The sequence below is a fragment of the Emys orbicularis genome, chromosome 2 (assembly GCF_028017835.1).
Source record: "Emys orbicularis isolate rEmyOrb1 chromosome 2, rEmyOrb1.hap1, whole genome shotgun sequence".
In the NCBI taxonomy this organism is placed as follows: domain Eukaryota; kingdom Metazoa; phylum Chordata; order Testudines; family Emydidae; genus Emys; species Emys orbicularis.
The window spans coordinates 77,911,887-77,928,714 of record NC_088684.1 but is presented as its reverse complement, the minus strand read 5'-3'; the positions used below and the strand labels follow the sequence as shown (position 1 = coordinate 77,928,714).

At 40.1% G+C, this 16,828-nt stretch overlaps 1 protein-coding gene across 1 annotated transcript in view; it reads right to left on the bottom strand.

Moving 5' to 3' along the window:
* Positions 1–1,759: 1,759 nt before the first annotated feature.
* DSC1 (desmocollin 1) overlaps positions 1,760–16,828 on the bottom strand; it is a 36,272-nt gene continuing 21,203 nt past the window's right edge. The window contains exons 10-16 of the mRNA XM_065398968.1: positions 14,738–14,997; positions 14,498–14,631; positions 11,969–12,184; positions 8,689–8,916; positions 5,014–5,135; positions 2,941–3,168; positions 1,760–1,957 (exon numbers count right to left, since the gene is read on the bottom strand). Coding sequence (XP_065255040.1) covers positions 1,760–1,957; positions 2,941–3,168; positions 5,014–5,135; positions 8,689–8,916; positions 11,969–12,184; positions 14,498–14,631; positions 14,738–14,997 — 1,386 coding nt within the window. The remainder of the gene's footprint in view (positions 1,958–2,940; positions 3,169–5,013; positions 5,136–8,688; positions 8,917–11,968; positions 12,185–14,497; positions 14,632–14,737; positions 14,998–16,828) is intronic.

Sequence of the window (16,828 nt, the reverse complement as noted above, 5' to 3'; positions counted from 1 at the left end):
TATTAGAAATATTCTCAAGTCTACTTACAGTCTGATAGATAAAATGTTACTTAAAGTGTAAAGCTTTATATCTACCTTTTGCAGTTCTTCAGACAATTAGGGTTTTGCACTGACTTGTAGTCATGTGTGGAATTCTCATTGTCATCAATGGCAGTTCTCCATTGAGCAACATGACCCTTTATTGTCATGGATAACTTGTTTTAAAAAATCATATATACAGGTTAAAAACTATTTCCATCCTAAGGCATGTGTTTACAGAGCAACTCCTAAAAGCAGCATTTAAAAAACAAAAAACAAAAAAACCTTACGTTTCTCTTTTTTTATAATACAAGGGAAATTTATTTAATGCACAAAAGAATCTTGAGAGCACATCAAAGATGAATAATTTACCCAGGATAGAAAATATTAACCAGCTGAAGACTTACTGAATTCAGGAATTGGTGGTTTATATCTTACTATCACAATCATGAGGTCACAATCTTATATACAGTACAGTGTTAAAGTATTGTAATAGGTTAACAAATATATTGCCCAAGCATAATTAAAGTTAATTTTCCTTCGGATCTGTCTATATTTGTACCTGTGAGTAAGTTACAACTCCTCATATTAATAAATAGTAGGATATTTACTGTCCATAACAGTGGGAATCATACTTGAATTTTTTTCAAGAAAAAATTATCAATGCTGTCTGTGTCCAGTTTTATGCTATATTTTGTGTCACTTCTGCTCACAGAAATAAATGACTGATTCCACAATATGATTATAAATCAAATTGTCACTGCCTCCTTTGCCTTGGGGTCCTTTTTTCCCACCTCCAGCGACACACACCTAACCTGAATTTTACAGTAGGCATGAGTAGCCATATTGTATAAAACTTTAGCAGTATTCCCCATCTCTGATGTGGTTATACTAAAGCTCACAAACAGCTGAGGTACAAATTATAATCTAGAACACGATAAGTAATACTTCTGGCGGTCACGAGTTCAAGATATGGGGTCTATTGTACTGCACTTGCATTACAATAGTTATCCCTATATCCTGAACTCATGTTCTCCAAGTGTATTACTTAAAGTGCTTACATACAATACTTATTTACATCCCTTGGGATAGTACATTTGGTGGGCACTAGTCCAATAGGAGGAAATATACTTTTGAACATTGTTACATATATACACTACATACTAGTTTTTCATTTTTGTTTTTGTTTTCCATCCAAATTTTTTTCCAATGTAATCCTCTAGTATCTTAGTCTGAAATTTTACTTGTAAAATTAAAAAGTCTTGGATCTCAATTTGTACAGGTAAGACATTAAAACAAGTTATTTTGATATACTATTTTTTCCTATGAAGAGAAAAGATGAATGAAATAAAGCTTTCCACCTCTCAAGCCAAAGAAAATGAAAAATTTGAAGGTGAATACTTAAAATAAGGAATACACTAAAGTCTTGTATTAAAAGTAAACACAATAGAAAATATAATTCTAAGTAGAATGCAATATTATTGTATTCACATCATTTTAAAAGAAACACCTAAGATATAAACTTTAAAGCATAGCTAATGAGTACAGGCCAAAAATTATTATGTACTGCAGAATTAATGCAGGATTTACATCCTTTTAACAACCCTAAATATATTTTGTAAACCACTTCCCTTAGCAAGAAAAAAAAAATACAGAATACATTCAAGTTTAAAAATATCTATCCTCTGAAAAGCACGACAATACCATTTATTTACAGATTTCAGTACTCTGATAGGCACACTTATCTCTTTACACATGTTTCTGCTAATGTCCTAAACTTGGGTTCCAGCTGATCTAAAAAGTCAAGCACTTCCACTTCTTGCTGATCACTGCAGCAGCCTACAGAACCAGCCAATGATCCTCTTCCTTCATAGTTATATGGAAGGACATAGTCTTCAGAATGCTTATTTTCTTCATCCTGTCTGCACATATACACCTTCTGCATAAAAAGAAAAACATACTATTAGTTTTCTTTAACTGTTATCCTAAACGTATGGCATAAAAATAATTTTTGATTTACCTTTCATTGTTTAATTTTTAATCAGAGTGTGTCCTCTAATGGGTTCCTACATACAAAAAATGCACATGATTGGTCTATATCATTCATACTATAAAATAAGTATTTAACAAAAATCATTTTCTACTGATCACACACATAATAAAATGTGAAGAAACTGGTTAACCTGTTAAACAATTAAATCCATTTGAAAACAAGATTAAAAGCATGATTTACACAAATTCGGCCCTACCAAATGGTCCATTTTGATCAATTTCACAGCCAGAGAGTTTTAAAATTGGTCAATTTCACGTTTTCAGCCATCTGAAATTTCATGGTATTGTAACCAAAAGGTACCCAGGAGGTGGGTCTGATCTCATTTCCCCCCTCCCTGAGCAGCCGTGCAGGGGATGGATAAGTCCTGTCCCTCCCCAGGCTGGGGCGCTCCCAGTAGCATGGCAAGATCAGATTTCACAGGGAAGGGCTTATTTCACAGTCGTGACATGTTTTTCACAGCCAGGAAACTGGTAGGGCCCTATACATAAAACTTGGTTTTGGGTGCATGGTGTAACAATGTTGCACAGCAATACGTGCACCACATCCAGCATGTACATAAGGCATTAAATTTTATCCCTTGGAAGCATTTAGATAAAATCAGTACAATGGACAGTTAGACCAAAAGCAAGTACATCTGTGCACATACACACAGCAGTCACATTCTAAATGGAAAATAATAGTTCTGCTTAAAAACTATTCTGGTGTGTTTCTCTTTGGGGGTAATTGGAGATAGTTAAAGGATTGTCTTAGTTTTGCTCAAAGAGTGGTCTAACAATCGTCAAAGGGGTGGGGGTGGAAGTGGGGGGGGGGGGGAGAACTGTCGTAAATTCAAACAGTATGACACCGGAGACAAATATCAAAATACTTACTTCACCTAGACGAGAATGCATGAAATTCTGCCATTCTGAATATGAGTATCTGCCTTGTTCCATCGTGGACTGTCCATATCCCCTGACTGATTCCAGGGTCTGATGTCCTCCTTTGGACATTTCAAAACTCTGTCCCCCAGTTTTTACTTCATGTCCTATTGTGCCTATGCCAACCCCTTGATCACAAGAATGTACAGTTGCAGCTTGTAGAGGAATGATATTTGGATCCTAAAAGCAAAGATAATAGTGGGGGAGGGGGGGGAAAATCTTACCAAAATACTTCAGATGTAAATTTTTCTAACAAAGAAATATTTCCTTTATCACCTTTGCTTTTGGACAGATCATTTCAAAAGGATACAGGGCTTGGAAATGGTCAGTGCTTAAACTGAAATGTCTCATTCTGTGTGCATACAGTATTGTACTGAATCCATGCTGAGCACTCTCACTGATGTCTAAAGAAGTTTGTGCATAAATCATGGGCAGTTGATGGCCTTTATATGCATATAATTTAGAGAGCCTCCTACAGGGACCACTTTGGGAAGCAAAAAGCACTCAGATACTTTCATATTACAGATCATTTGCTAGTATGCTATAAAGTTACATAAATAAAATATACATAAATAAAATAATGTTATTTAGGTTGCAAAGTCAAGCACTAAAAAGTTGCAAAGCCAAATTTATAGTTGCTTGTGCAACCTTCATTCTGTTCCCTTGGGCATTTCAGTCTTTGCACTGAATGAGGCTGGAGTCCTGTAGAAAAAATTGTATATGATCATATAATTAAAGACTTTCACAATGCCTAGGCACAAGGATGCCTGTGTAACCTTAAATAGGCCATCATAAATCTGACATTTCCTAACTTTTTGAAACCTAAGTAACATTTTAAATGTGATTAACTTTTTAATAGGAAAAAACTGCTACTGTGTGCAACTGTAACACCTCCCCATATCCCCAAATGATGCATGATTATGATTTGAATCCAGAGCCTTCAGCATGGACTGATATTACCTGAGCAACATTAGGTAGCAGCAGAAGGCTGTTATTCCACAGGGGGGAGATAGACTGAGTCTTGAGGGTGGCTGGGTGTGGAGAGCCCTGGCTCAGTTCTCACCTCCCTTTCACCTCATCTCTCCACTCTCACACACAGTTTGGGGAGCTCCTTCCCTGCATAGTGTCCCAAGAAGGGGAACTAGGCTGAGCCATGGCAATTTGGGGTTTGTTTTGGGGTTTTTTTTTGGAGGAGGACAAGGGGAGCCTGGTCAGGTTTTTCCTTCTCCTTCCTTCCCACCCCACCTCCCCTGACCCCGGGAGGTAAGGGTGCTGCCCCGAGAGGGGACTCACAGGTTACTGAAACTGTGTCAGGTCAGGGATGAGACCTGGCTCTTTTTCCTATCTCCAATGGCACAGCTGCTCTGGCAGCTCCTAGGTGTTCCCATGGTGGTAGCAGTGCTGCTACAGCAGCATGAGCCCAGCCTTAGAAGCTTCAGGTGTTTAGTGACTTTGCCATTTTGCAGAATGAATGTTCCCCTTGCAATTCTGGCATTTCCAAACTTGAGCGCTTGATTTTACAACTTTCATGTTCTTTTAACCACATGTGCTAAGAGAGTAACTGATAGCAGTTACACGCTGTTATCCCCTGTATGGACCAGCCACTAGAAGTGAGAGAGAGAAAGAGAATTTGCCAGTGGTTGAATCATATACTTGCTTACAGCAGGGGAATGTGTAAAGACTCAGGATTTCTGGATTTAATTCCAGGTTAGGGAGGAGAGTGTGTCCTAGTTATAAGACTCTTCTGTCCATGTCCCCACAGCCTGTCCGGGTCTCCCTCTACTACACCCCCACCTCAAGATTTGAGCCCCCTACTCCTTTTCCTATTTAACCCATCCCTCTATTTAAAAATTAAACCATGCTTTTCAAATGTACAATACATTTACAAATGCATTATCCTAGCTTTTTATTGTTTCGCTTACTCACTGATTCACAAATTTGCAAAGGGTCTCCATGTCATACTGTGGTGACTACAATACCTTCATTACATGTTCCTACAGTTAAATAAATAAAAACACTACTCACCATCACCTCTTCTCCTGGTGCTTCTGTGTTTGATATAATTAAGTTCTGATTAGCTAAATCATCAGGCACATGTTTACTCACTGCCCCCGTGCCATAACAGCCACAAAGTGTAATCAGGATTACTACACAAGGGAAAATAAAATGAAAACGCATCTTGAGTATAAGGTACTGGATTTTTGTATGTGTCAGAGGAATATGTGCACAGTCCAGTATTGATAAAGTATTTGGATTTGTGTCTGGAGATAAAATACTAAGTGTGATTAGTGACCAGCAAATTTGAAGCCTCTGAATACTCTGGTGTGCAAAAACTAGGGCTGTCAATTAATCGCAATTAATTCACACGATTAACTCAAAAAAATTAATCAAGATTAATCGCAGCTTTAATCGCACTGTTAAACAATAGAATACCAATTGAAATTTATTAAATATTTGTGAATGTTTTTCTACATTTTCAAATATGTTGATTTCAATTACAACATAGAATACAGAGTTTACAGTTCTCACTTTATAGTATTTTTATTACAAATGTTTGCACTGTAAAAATGCTAAAAGAAATAGTATTTTTCAATTCACCTCATACAAGTCCTGTAGTGCATTCTCTTTATCATGAAAGTGCACCTTACAAATATAGATTTTTTTTGTTACATAACTGCACTCAAAAACAAAACAATGTAAAATTGTAGAGCCTACAAGTCCACTTAGTCCTACTTCTTGTTCAGCCAATTGCTAAGACAAACAAGTTTGTTTACATTTACAGGAGATAATGCTGCCTGTTTCTTATTTACAATGTCACCTGAAAATGAGAACAGACACTTTTGTAGCCAGCACTGCAAAGTATTTATGTGCCAGATATGCTAAAAATTTGTATGACCCTTCATGCTTCGGCCACCATTCCAGAGGACATGCTTCCATCCCGATGACGCAAGTTAAAAAAGTAATGCGTTAATTAAATTTGTGACTGAACTCCTGGGGGGAGAACTGTATGTCTCCTGCTCTGTTTTACCCACATTCTGCCATATATTTCATGTTATAGCAGTCTTGGATGATGACCCAGCACATGTTGTTCGTTTTAAGAACACTTTCACTTCAGATTTGATAAAACGCAAAGAAGTTACCAATGTGAAATTTCTAAAGATAGATACAGCACTCGACCCTTGGTCTGAAGTGCCTTCCAAATCTGAGCGGGACAAGGTGTGGAGCATGGTATCAGAAGTCTTAAAAGTGCAACACTCTGATGTGGAAACTACAGAACCCAAACCCCCAAAAAAGAAAATCAACCATCTGGGGGCTGGTGACATCTGACTCAGATGATGAAAATGAACATGCATCAGTCCACACTGCTTTGGATAGTTATCAAGCAGAACCTGTGATCAGCATGGACGCATGTCCTCGGAATGGTGGTCGAAACAAGAAGGGACATGTGAATATCTTGCGACGCTGGCTACAACCGTGCCATGTGAATGCCTTTTCTGACTGTCATATGACATTGTAAACAAGAAACAGGCAGCATTATCTCCCGCAAGTTCAACTTTCATGATAAAGAGAGAGTGCACTACAGTACTTGTAATGAGAGAATTGAAAAATACTATTTCTTTTGGTTTTTTACAGTGCAAATATTTGTAATAAAAAAAATAAAGTGAGCACCGTACACTTTGTATCTTGTTTTGTAATTGAAATCAATATATTTGAAAATGTAGAAAAACATCCACAAATATTTAAATAAATGGTATTCTATTTAGCTTGACAGCAGGGGCGGCTCTAGGCACCAGCAAAGCAAGCACGTGCTTGGGGCAGCCCATTTGCAGGGGTGGCAGGGATCCAGCATGGGAGCTGAGAACCAATAGAGGGCCCTGGGAGCTGTAGTTCCTTGGTTAGCTCCCTGCCTATAGAGCCAGCCCTGGAGCAGGGAAAGAACTACATTTCCCAGCATTCTCTTGGCCACTACCAACAGGAAAGAGGGGGAGGGAGTGACAAAGCTGAGACCTCATGCTGCAGCCTGCTGTGAGTGGAGAGCTGCACTGTGAATAGGGATACCATATTTTAACATTCAAAAAATAGTACACTCCACGGGGAGGGAGGGTAGCCCCACCCTGCCACCATCCACTCCCTCCGATTGCCCCCCACAGAAACCCCAACCCATCCAACCCCCCGGCTCCCTGTCCCCTGATCACCCCCTCCCAGGACCCCACCCCCTATCTAAGCCCCACTGGTCCTTGTCCCCAACTGCCCCCTCCTGAGACCCCTCCCCAACTTCCCCCCTAGGACCCCACCCCCTACCTGTCCCCTGACAAGCCCCTGGGACTCCCATGCCTATCCAACCGCTGCCTGTCCCCTGACTGCCCCCACCCCCGAACCTCTGACCCATCTAACCCTCCCTTCTTCCTGCCCCGACTGCCCTCCCAAAGCTCTGCCCCATCCAACCCCCCCCGCTCCGTCCCTTGACTGCCCCCCCAAAACCCCCTACCCCTTCTCCAACTCCCCAGCCCCCTTACCATGCCACTCAGACCAGCCTGTCTGGCTTCGCGCAGCACCAGACACGCTGCTGCATACATGCTGCCGTGCTCCCCTGCGGAGCCATAGTCGTCCCCCTCTCCCCCCCCCCAGCACCTGCCTTCCAGATTTGAACACCCTCAAAATTCAGGAGTGCTCAAGCTCAATTCGGGCAGCTGTTACTTCATTTCTCCCAAATCAAATATACTGATCCACTGTAACTTGCTGTAGAAAAAGTATGATAAAATTGAGCAAGAAATGCTTCCCAGTGGTTATTAGGACTGGAATTGCTATTTTCAACAGCCTTGCCTTTGTTTGTTTGTTTGTTTAAAAGGAAGACAGTGATATTGCATTGGCAAATTCCCCACAGAAAGAAAGAGTGGAGCAAAAGAATAATAAAGGCACCTCAACTTTTCCTCATTTATGTAGGACAGTCTTATAATATGCATCCAGATATCCTCCAATCACACAAGCTGAAAATTGTTCCACTTTACTGCAGTTCTGTAACCATATGGGAACCAATCCTGTCTGTGTTCTGTGCACATCTAAAATACCTGCTGAATGACCTGCCCTGGGAGCGAGTTACCAGTGACCCAAGGCTGCGGCGGAAGGAGGGTGCAGGTGTGGGGGGGGGGGGGGGCAATGGTGGGTAGGTAGGAGGGAGCCCAGAGCTGGGGCGGCAGGGTGTGTGTGTGTGGGGGGGGGGGGGGAGAGGAGAAGAGAAGAGCCCAGGGCTGGGGCGGCGTGGGGGGGGGGGGGAGGGGGAGGAAGAGCCCAGGGCTGGGGCGGCAGGGGGGTGCGGGTCGGGGGGGGGGAGGGAGAGAGCCATGGGCTGGGGCAGCAGGGGGGTGCAGCGAGGAGCCCAGGGCTGGGACAGGGGGCAGCCAAAAATTTTTTTGCTTGGGGCGGCAAAAAACCTAGAGCCGGCCCTGCTTGACAGCCCTAAAAAATAACTATACAAAATTCCGACATCAACTCTCCCCCAAGGGAGGAAGAGAGAAAAAAAGAACCACAAGTGACAGATATTAATCACATCATTTAACACACTTCTGGAAGTTGCTCAGATACTATGGTGATGCAGGCTATGTAAGAATCTTAATGGAAGAGGCACTGTCAATTACGAAACAGACTAGTATAGAATTTTAAAAAGAGAATATTTTGCATTTCATATAAATGCATACTTACATAGCAGTAATAGTGATCCCAGAATCATTGCAAGGATGGCCCATACACCAAGAGTAACAGCTGGTAAAACTTGTCGGACAGTACCACAATCACTTGGAGTAGTACAATCACAATAGTTAACTGTAACCATATTTGTTCCTAGTCTTCCGGCATTATCCCTCACATTGATAGGAATTTTATATATTCCAAATGGAATATCAGTCCTTGGTGAAAGTAATATAGATCTATCTGCAAAAAGGATAAAACAAATCCAATGTTGAATGTTAAAAAATTGTTACCTTTTCTTTGTAACTGATGCAAAGGAAATTTCTAAGGCTCCAGCCCTACAAAGGAATCCAAGTGGATGGACTATATCACCTAAATACATAAAATCCCGCTGAAGCCACTGGTGTATTAAATGAAGTCAGTGACACACTGTACAGGGGTAAGGGTCTGCCCACAGAGACCTCTTTGCAGGATTGGAGCTTAATTCTCTAGCTTTCAGTTACTGGATAGGAAAGCAGTTATTCTGTGCCGTACCATACAGTTAAGTTTTATCACTGACATGGACAACAAAAAATATTTCTAAGATTTACACCCCTTCTCTAAGTATACTTTGTTAATGATTAAGAACAGGAAATGAAAGGTGAGAGCTGCATAGTGAGACCTCTTCTTAAGGTCACTAGTATGAAACTTTGGTAGGTTTTGTTATTGTTTGTTTTCAGTTTTATTGATTTAAAATGATATTTGTTTTCACAGTGAAGATGCCAGCCAATGCTCCTGATGAAGGGACGTTCTGTTGTCTTTTTTTCTATTAAAGAAACAGAAGCTAATTAAATCTTCCTCCATTCCCTAACATGGGAACTGCCATAATCAGAGTAGCAGTCCTAGTTCAGTATCTTTTTTTCTGGTAGCGAGTGGCCTTATAGCAAGATGTCTTACATGCCTTACAGATGACTTACAGCAAGATGCCGGGAGAAGGAGACCAAAGCCCTGAGGTAAGTGGGGAAGTCAGATACCACGAGGAAGCACGAGCAGGAGAGCGCAATAGGGGAGATGACAGAACAAGGAGTAATGGTCTCAAGTTGCAGTGGGGGAGGTTTAGGTTGGATATTAGGAAAAACTTTTTCACTAGGAGGGTGGTGACACACTGGAATGGGTTACCTAGGCAGGTGGTGGAATCTCCTTCCTTAGAGGTTTTTAAGGTCAGGCTTGACAAAGCCCTGACTGGGATGATTTAGTTGGGGTTGGTCCTGCTTTGAGCAGGGGGTTGGACTAGATGACTTCCTGAGGTCCCTTCCAACCCTGATATTCTATGATGCAAGAAACCAATATTGGATAACAATGAGTAAGATGCCCACTAGAGAAGTTTCTTCCTAACTCCCATCAGTTACTGGTTGGCTTTACTCAGACATGAAAATGTATATCCCTTCTAAAATATTTCAGTTTGTCTAATGAAACTCTCGATTTTTTTAATATAAATTTCTAATCACTTAAATCCCTCCAAGCTTTTGGCCTCATTAATACCTTGTGGCAGTAAGTTTCACATGTTAAAGAAAACCCATACACAATACAAAGTTGTTAGTTTTAAATTTGATGCCCCTCAAGATAACAATGCGATGATTAGGAACAGCATGAAAAGGAGTGCCTAACCACAGTCAAATTTTTATAGTTATGGTACAGGAGAGTTTGAAGGAGGAAGCGTGAAACAGCTTTGAGAATGTTTATGGGGAGCTCCTTGTAGATACGGGAGAAAGAATAAATGTGCTTGTTGGACAATCTGACAAAATGGACAACACTTCTTTATTGGGAGAATGGAGGCAGAAATAGACATCTCAATAAATGAGTAAGATTTATAGGTAGGGTGAGATAGACCAGAAAGGGTCTAAAGTAAAAGGTCTTAAGTGAAGACAAGTAATTTTTGTGTCTGACTCACTGGAGAAGGAGAGAGATGAGAAAAGGGGAAGAAGGGGGAATGGTTGAAATGACAAACTAGGAAAATGACACTGGGACAGCATTTTGAATGCATATAAGTAGGGCAATGTTACATTTGTCAAGGCTGGAGAGGAGGAGGTTGTAGTAGTTAAGAAAGAATGTGGCGAGGGCCTAAACAGGAATTATAGATGTCTGGAGAGAGAGAGAGGAAAGGCTGGATCTTACAGATGTTGAGCTACAGGAAATAATCAGGGCAAAACACATTTTTTCCCATCTGTTTTTGACTAGTTCCAGTATAACATGTTGTACCTTCTAATCCTCCAGCATAACCGTTCATTTTAAAGAGATATTGTACATTTGTGTTAGCAGCTCGGCCATGTCATTCTTAAAAACCATCAGTTTCTGGTGACTTTTGTTATTGTGTTTTTCAGTTTATTCCATCACCTCCTCTTTTGACACTTCAATCTCATCTTTATCTGAAATGAGTGGGATTCAGATTCTGTGCCTCTCAGAAGACACCATCCACCTCTGCACCTTCCTATTTCTGGGTTGATCAAAGTGCCAGCATGGCTCTCAGAGTAGTTAGAGCAGCCCCTGTATCTGCTGTAACTTACAGGAGTTTCCCCACTGTTGCAAAAGGGCTATTCCAAAGCCAGAATAACTGGAGCACAGAGCTCTCTGGAGCTCCTCTCCATCTCTTTTCTGTTCCAGGTACCCTCAGCTGGTGGCTCTGCAGGAGGACAGCATTGGGCTACACTTCAGGGGCATGCTGGACTGTATAGAGGGTTCTGTTTAGGGAGTTAGAAAGGAAACTTGAATTTGGCCCTAGTTTGAAGTAGGTGGTTCCCTAACTTCCTCATTTGGTGAAGAGTGATGCCAAGAAATGTAGCATTTCTGCCATGTCCTTATTCTCCCTTAAGTGTCCCCTTTATTCCGTTGTAATCCAACAGACTTACCTCTTACAATTTTCTTGCTTATATTTAAAAATCTTCCTATTTGTTTTCAGATATTTGGCTATTTGCTCTTCAAAATTGCTTTTAGTTCTCCTAACTTACAGACTTTTTGCCTGCATTGTTCCTTTTTATTCCTTGGACTTCCATTTTCTGAAGGGTATCTTTTAGGTTAAAATAAACTACCTTTCTATTTGATCATACTGGTTTCTATCTTGCTTTGCTACTTCCTGTCTGAGGGTTTGCATGCTTTCTGTGACTCTGGTATGGTATGATTAATCTCCAAATACTTATTGTTAAGTATGTCAAAAATACAAAAAAGTGGCACAAGTCTGCTTACTGAAAAGATACAATAAATCTGACAATTAATACTATTAATATTCTTGTTTTTAAAAAGAATACACAATATTGCATACCATCTTGTTGTGTTGTTTGCCATCCTGAACCCATACTCCTGTCAGAAATATCAAATCTGAAAGGTGCAGAATAGGGAGACTCATTAGAAGTGACTGCAGTAATATAAACTGGTTTTCGGTCTCTGCACATTGTAAAGTCTGTTGGAGTCACGGTGGGGTAATATCTGTTGCAAGCACTTACAGTAGCCAACACTGTTCCAGTACCTGTTTTACCACCTACAAGACAAAAATAATAATTTCAGTGCTGTTTAACTTTTAATGCTCTCCAAGTTTTAAAACTCTGTGGTTTCATCTAATCCAAGCTGGTACCCAGGATTTAAAAGTAAAAGCAGACGGGGAGTTTCCCAACCTTTCCCCTAGCTTATAGGAATACTGATTTCCCCTTGGCTGCTGATGTGAGGGCTCAAATAGGCAGAAGACTGTGAAATGAAATCAGGAGCGGATGCCTTGCTGGGTGGCTTTGGGGGGGAACCCAGCATTTCTTGGAGCAGGTATAGCAGCATCTGATAGGAGGGGAAAAGATGTTCCAATTGGTATTTTCTTACTCATCTCAGCTCCTCTAAAGAAAAATCTGCCTCTTGCTGCCCCCGCCCCCACACATTTAGGGAACTGGGGTAAAAATCTGCCTGGGAATTGGTCCTGTTTTGAGCAGGGGGTTGGACTAGATGACCTCCTGAGGTCCTTCCAACCGTGATATTCTATAATTCTATGAATCATTCATAATAGATTGTATGATAAATCCCTGTCTCGAATGGTCATAAGATCTTTAAAAATGCAGGCTATTCAACGGGGTATTTCAAAATCATGTAGAAAGAATCCTGCCTTTGTCCCCGGTCTCCAATATCTGTTTTTACATCATTACAGATTCTCCATCCTAATCAAACCTAAATGATGGTGTTTACGAAAGTGGGAGAGTGATGCACCAGGATGCAGGGGTCAACAGTTCCACATGCTGATGTATTCGCACTTTGTTTGGCTGGCTATGGTCCTGCGTGGGAATGTGAATTCCTTTCACATACAATTCTTCTATTGTCCCTACTCTTCCCCTTGCATCATCTTGCAGTGATGGGATGCAGCAATGCCACATCACCATATAACAGACCTATGACAACAGCCACCAACGCCAGTAAAATCCTCCTCTTAGCTGAACTGACCCACTGTCAACACCTGAAGTTATCTAGTAACCTCTACGGAAATGACTAGGACTTACATATGCAGAATGCTGAAGTCAAATTATTTCTTACTGCTTCCTTTTATAGATATATCTGCTCACTGTTATATACTGCACTTACATTTAGCATCTTAAATTGTAAAATTTGAATAATCTAATTACATCAAAATTAGTCAAACTTTTTAAGTACAGGTTCTGCTTACAAAGTAATTTGAAGAACTTTAAATTTATTCCCATTCAGGTTTTAACAGGTAAGGGCTAGATCGTGCCACTGGGTCTAATGCATTTTTGCTTTCAATATGAAATGCATGTTTGCAATGCTTCTAATAGTACTCACACTGTCACACCAAAATATTTAAGTCTTTGGGCTGCAATCACTAAATTTACCTTGAGAATCTATTAGCTACACTAAGCATTTGGGAAACAAAAAGGGTACTTCATTAGTTTATCTCAATTATGTCTTTTCCTAGGATAAAAAATAGAGAACATGTAATCTTTTAGTTTAATGTTAATTTTCAACTCCAAAATCAGTTTTAGAGTGAGAACCTGATTCTGCAACCCTTAAGCATGATGAGTAGTACTTACCTGGCTGAGTAACCCCAGATAAAATAGGGACTACTAATCTGAGTAAGTATAACTTATTGTGAGAAGTGTTGCAGAATCTAGCCTTAAGTAGGGTATTGGAGAAGAGAGAACAAATATAATATAGGGGGGGGGGGGGGGAAACCACAACAGTAAAGCAAAGTTACTCTTAAAAGTGCTCTTAACTTATATGCTTCCCAGTTAGACTGCAAGGGATCAAACAGAAGATTAAAAATAAGCTGTACAGGGATTTTGTATTTACAGAATGACATCCTGATTCCACCTGCCCCCACCAGCCAACCTCATGGCTGTCTGTGGTACCATCAAGGGGATTGGCGGGGAGGAAGGTTATTTGGGAATAGGGAAGGAAACAAACCAAAAGAAAAGTGTTCACCAATGAAAGTATCAGATTTAATATATTTCAAAATAAATATTGAAGCATTTTAAATGAGAACTGAGCTCTTGTGGAAGTCTGGCCCCAATTGTGAGTGATGAATACTTTTGAAAATCTGGCCCTGAATGCAGTTGCTCAAACTAGAATAGCTACTCCCAGTCTCTGTGAACGATTGTTATTCTTTTCCTCCTATTGGGGGAGGGGAATTACCACTCCTAAAAAAATGCAATGGTAAAAAGCCTGTCTCCATTACAATCAACTGCAGGTTAAGAGGAAAATAGTTTAATGTGACACAGTTCCATAAATATTTGTGTGCGCACACAAACATGTGCGATTCATTTATAGACCAAATACGTTATACATATTCAACATTTGTACTCACTTTGGTCTACTGCAAAGACTGTAATATTGCACTGCCTGCCTGTCATATCTTTGTCAAAAAGTTTAGCAGTTCTGAGCTCGCCTGAGTTTTCATCAATGGTGATCCAGTTGCTTTGGCCAGGTGCTATCCGATAGCTAGTAAAAATAAAAATGTTTAAAAAATAATTGTATAATGCTTATCTCCCCATATCCCCCAAAATGCTGTACATTTAATAAACCAATATAATAAAATTATTTATACCGTATGCCTTCACTATTTCCTGTTTCTGGATCCTCTGCTAGGTATTTGCCAACCACTGTTCCAACTGTCGCGCATCCGTCAATCGTTATAGGAAACAAACAAGGTTTGAATACTGGTCCCTCATCATCATCTAGTACGGTAACTCTAACAGTACAGCTGCTGTGGGAAAGTGAACTTGAATATGGTACTACTGCATAAGGTATCTCATTAGATGCAGCAATCTCAAGTATCCTCAGACTGGTGGTTTCGTAGTCCAATCCCTGTAAAATAAATTTAGGTCTATTAAATTCACCAAAACCTCCTATAAATTTTCTCATCACAGTTTTTAATAGTAAAAAGAGACAAAGTCAAACATGGTCAGGATTTTAGAAAAGGACTAATTATTTTGGGTGTCCCACCTAAGAAACCTTAAAGCGGCCTGATTTTCAGGACGTGCTAAGTACCAGCTTATTTAAGAAAAAGAAGAGGCATCCCTAGAATGGCATAAGAAGCACCACAAAACATGGTTATATTTGTAACTCTTTATTGGGCTGCTCTCCACCCCAAGGGCTATGTTAAAAACTAAGTATGTTTATTTCTAGAACTGAGGCCTGGTCGGTCTACACTTAATTAGATTGCCCTAGCTATACCACTCAGGGCTGTGAACAATTTTGCACCCTGAGCACTGTGTATATGTTGACCTAACCCCCCAAGAGTCCTTCCATCGACCTAGCCTCTTGAAGTGGTGGATTACCTACATTGGTAGAAAAACTCCTTTCATTGATGTACAAAACGTCTATGCTATGGTGCCACAGCTGCTGCATCACAGCTGTGCTGCTGAAGCGTAGACATGCCTTGACTTTCTTCCTAGAATACTTGCTGCCTTTCCTGTCTGTTGCCACAAGTCAAGAATTCTTTCCTATTAGAAATGCATGTGTGTGCTTAGTGAGAATTCAACAACGGTAAGAGCCTCTGAACTTCTAGTGCAGTTGGCATGACAAGTGTTTTTTGTTTTGTTTTTTGTACATGGCATCTAGGCTGTCCTTAATGGCGGATTTCTCACCTTGTAAGCCTCCCATTTATAGACACTAATAGAGATATCAGGTTGCTTTTACACATTCAGAAACACTGATAAAACAAAAAACAAAACAAAAAAAACCACATTCTTGAAATGCTTTGATTACCTCACACTTTCCAATATAAAATTCTTCTCTTTAAGAGGACAAATACGATGAAGCCATGTTCCATACAGCAAGTATGGACATTATGGGGAAAGCATAGTGTTAACTCTTAAGCTAAAACAGAATCCGAACTAGCTGTAGCAGAATTGTTAGAAATGTTATCCTGTGTGGGCCAGCGAGTAGACACTAATAGTCTACTACTACGAGAAATTTCAAGTGAGTTGGTACACTTTGGTCATAGCGGGGTGCTGTGTTTAAAAAAAAAAAAAAAAAAAAAAAAAAAGTACCCATACTTATCTGCACATAACAGAGATTTACATTTTCCAAGTACATATTAACCTTCTGTGCACCTTGGGAGGTACTTATGATTGTTTAAACAAACAAAAAAGCAGATGGTGAAATGGAGACACAGAGAGGTTAAGGGTCTTGTCTCATATTGCCTGTCTGTAAAATAATACCTATAGAGGAAATCTAACAGACCTGAGCATATACAGGAACTAAGGTGTATACAGCCACAGGTAGGCAGAAAGGCAAGAATCATTTACCTACACACTCCAAATTACAGAGATAGTTAAGAAACAAAGGTTAAGTGACTGTTTTGAATGGGTTACTTAAACGCCGTGAGTTTCTGTTTCCCATTTGTAAAATATGGGAGGATAATATTTCCTTCCTTCACAGTAATTTTATGAACTGTAGCGAAACATTTGTAAAGAACAATACTGGATAAGACCAAAGTGTTGTTATTAAGGGTAGTCATTGGCAGAGATAGTATAAGAACTCAGGACTTCCTGGTTTTAAGCCATCACTTAATCCATTAAACTATATGATCTTTTAGAGGAAGACCTCTTAAGAACCTGAGCCAGCCCCCATTGACTTAAATGGAAGAAAGATCAGCACTTAAGAAAACTGGATGTGAACCTGCAAATCTATA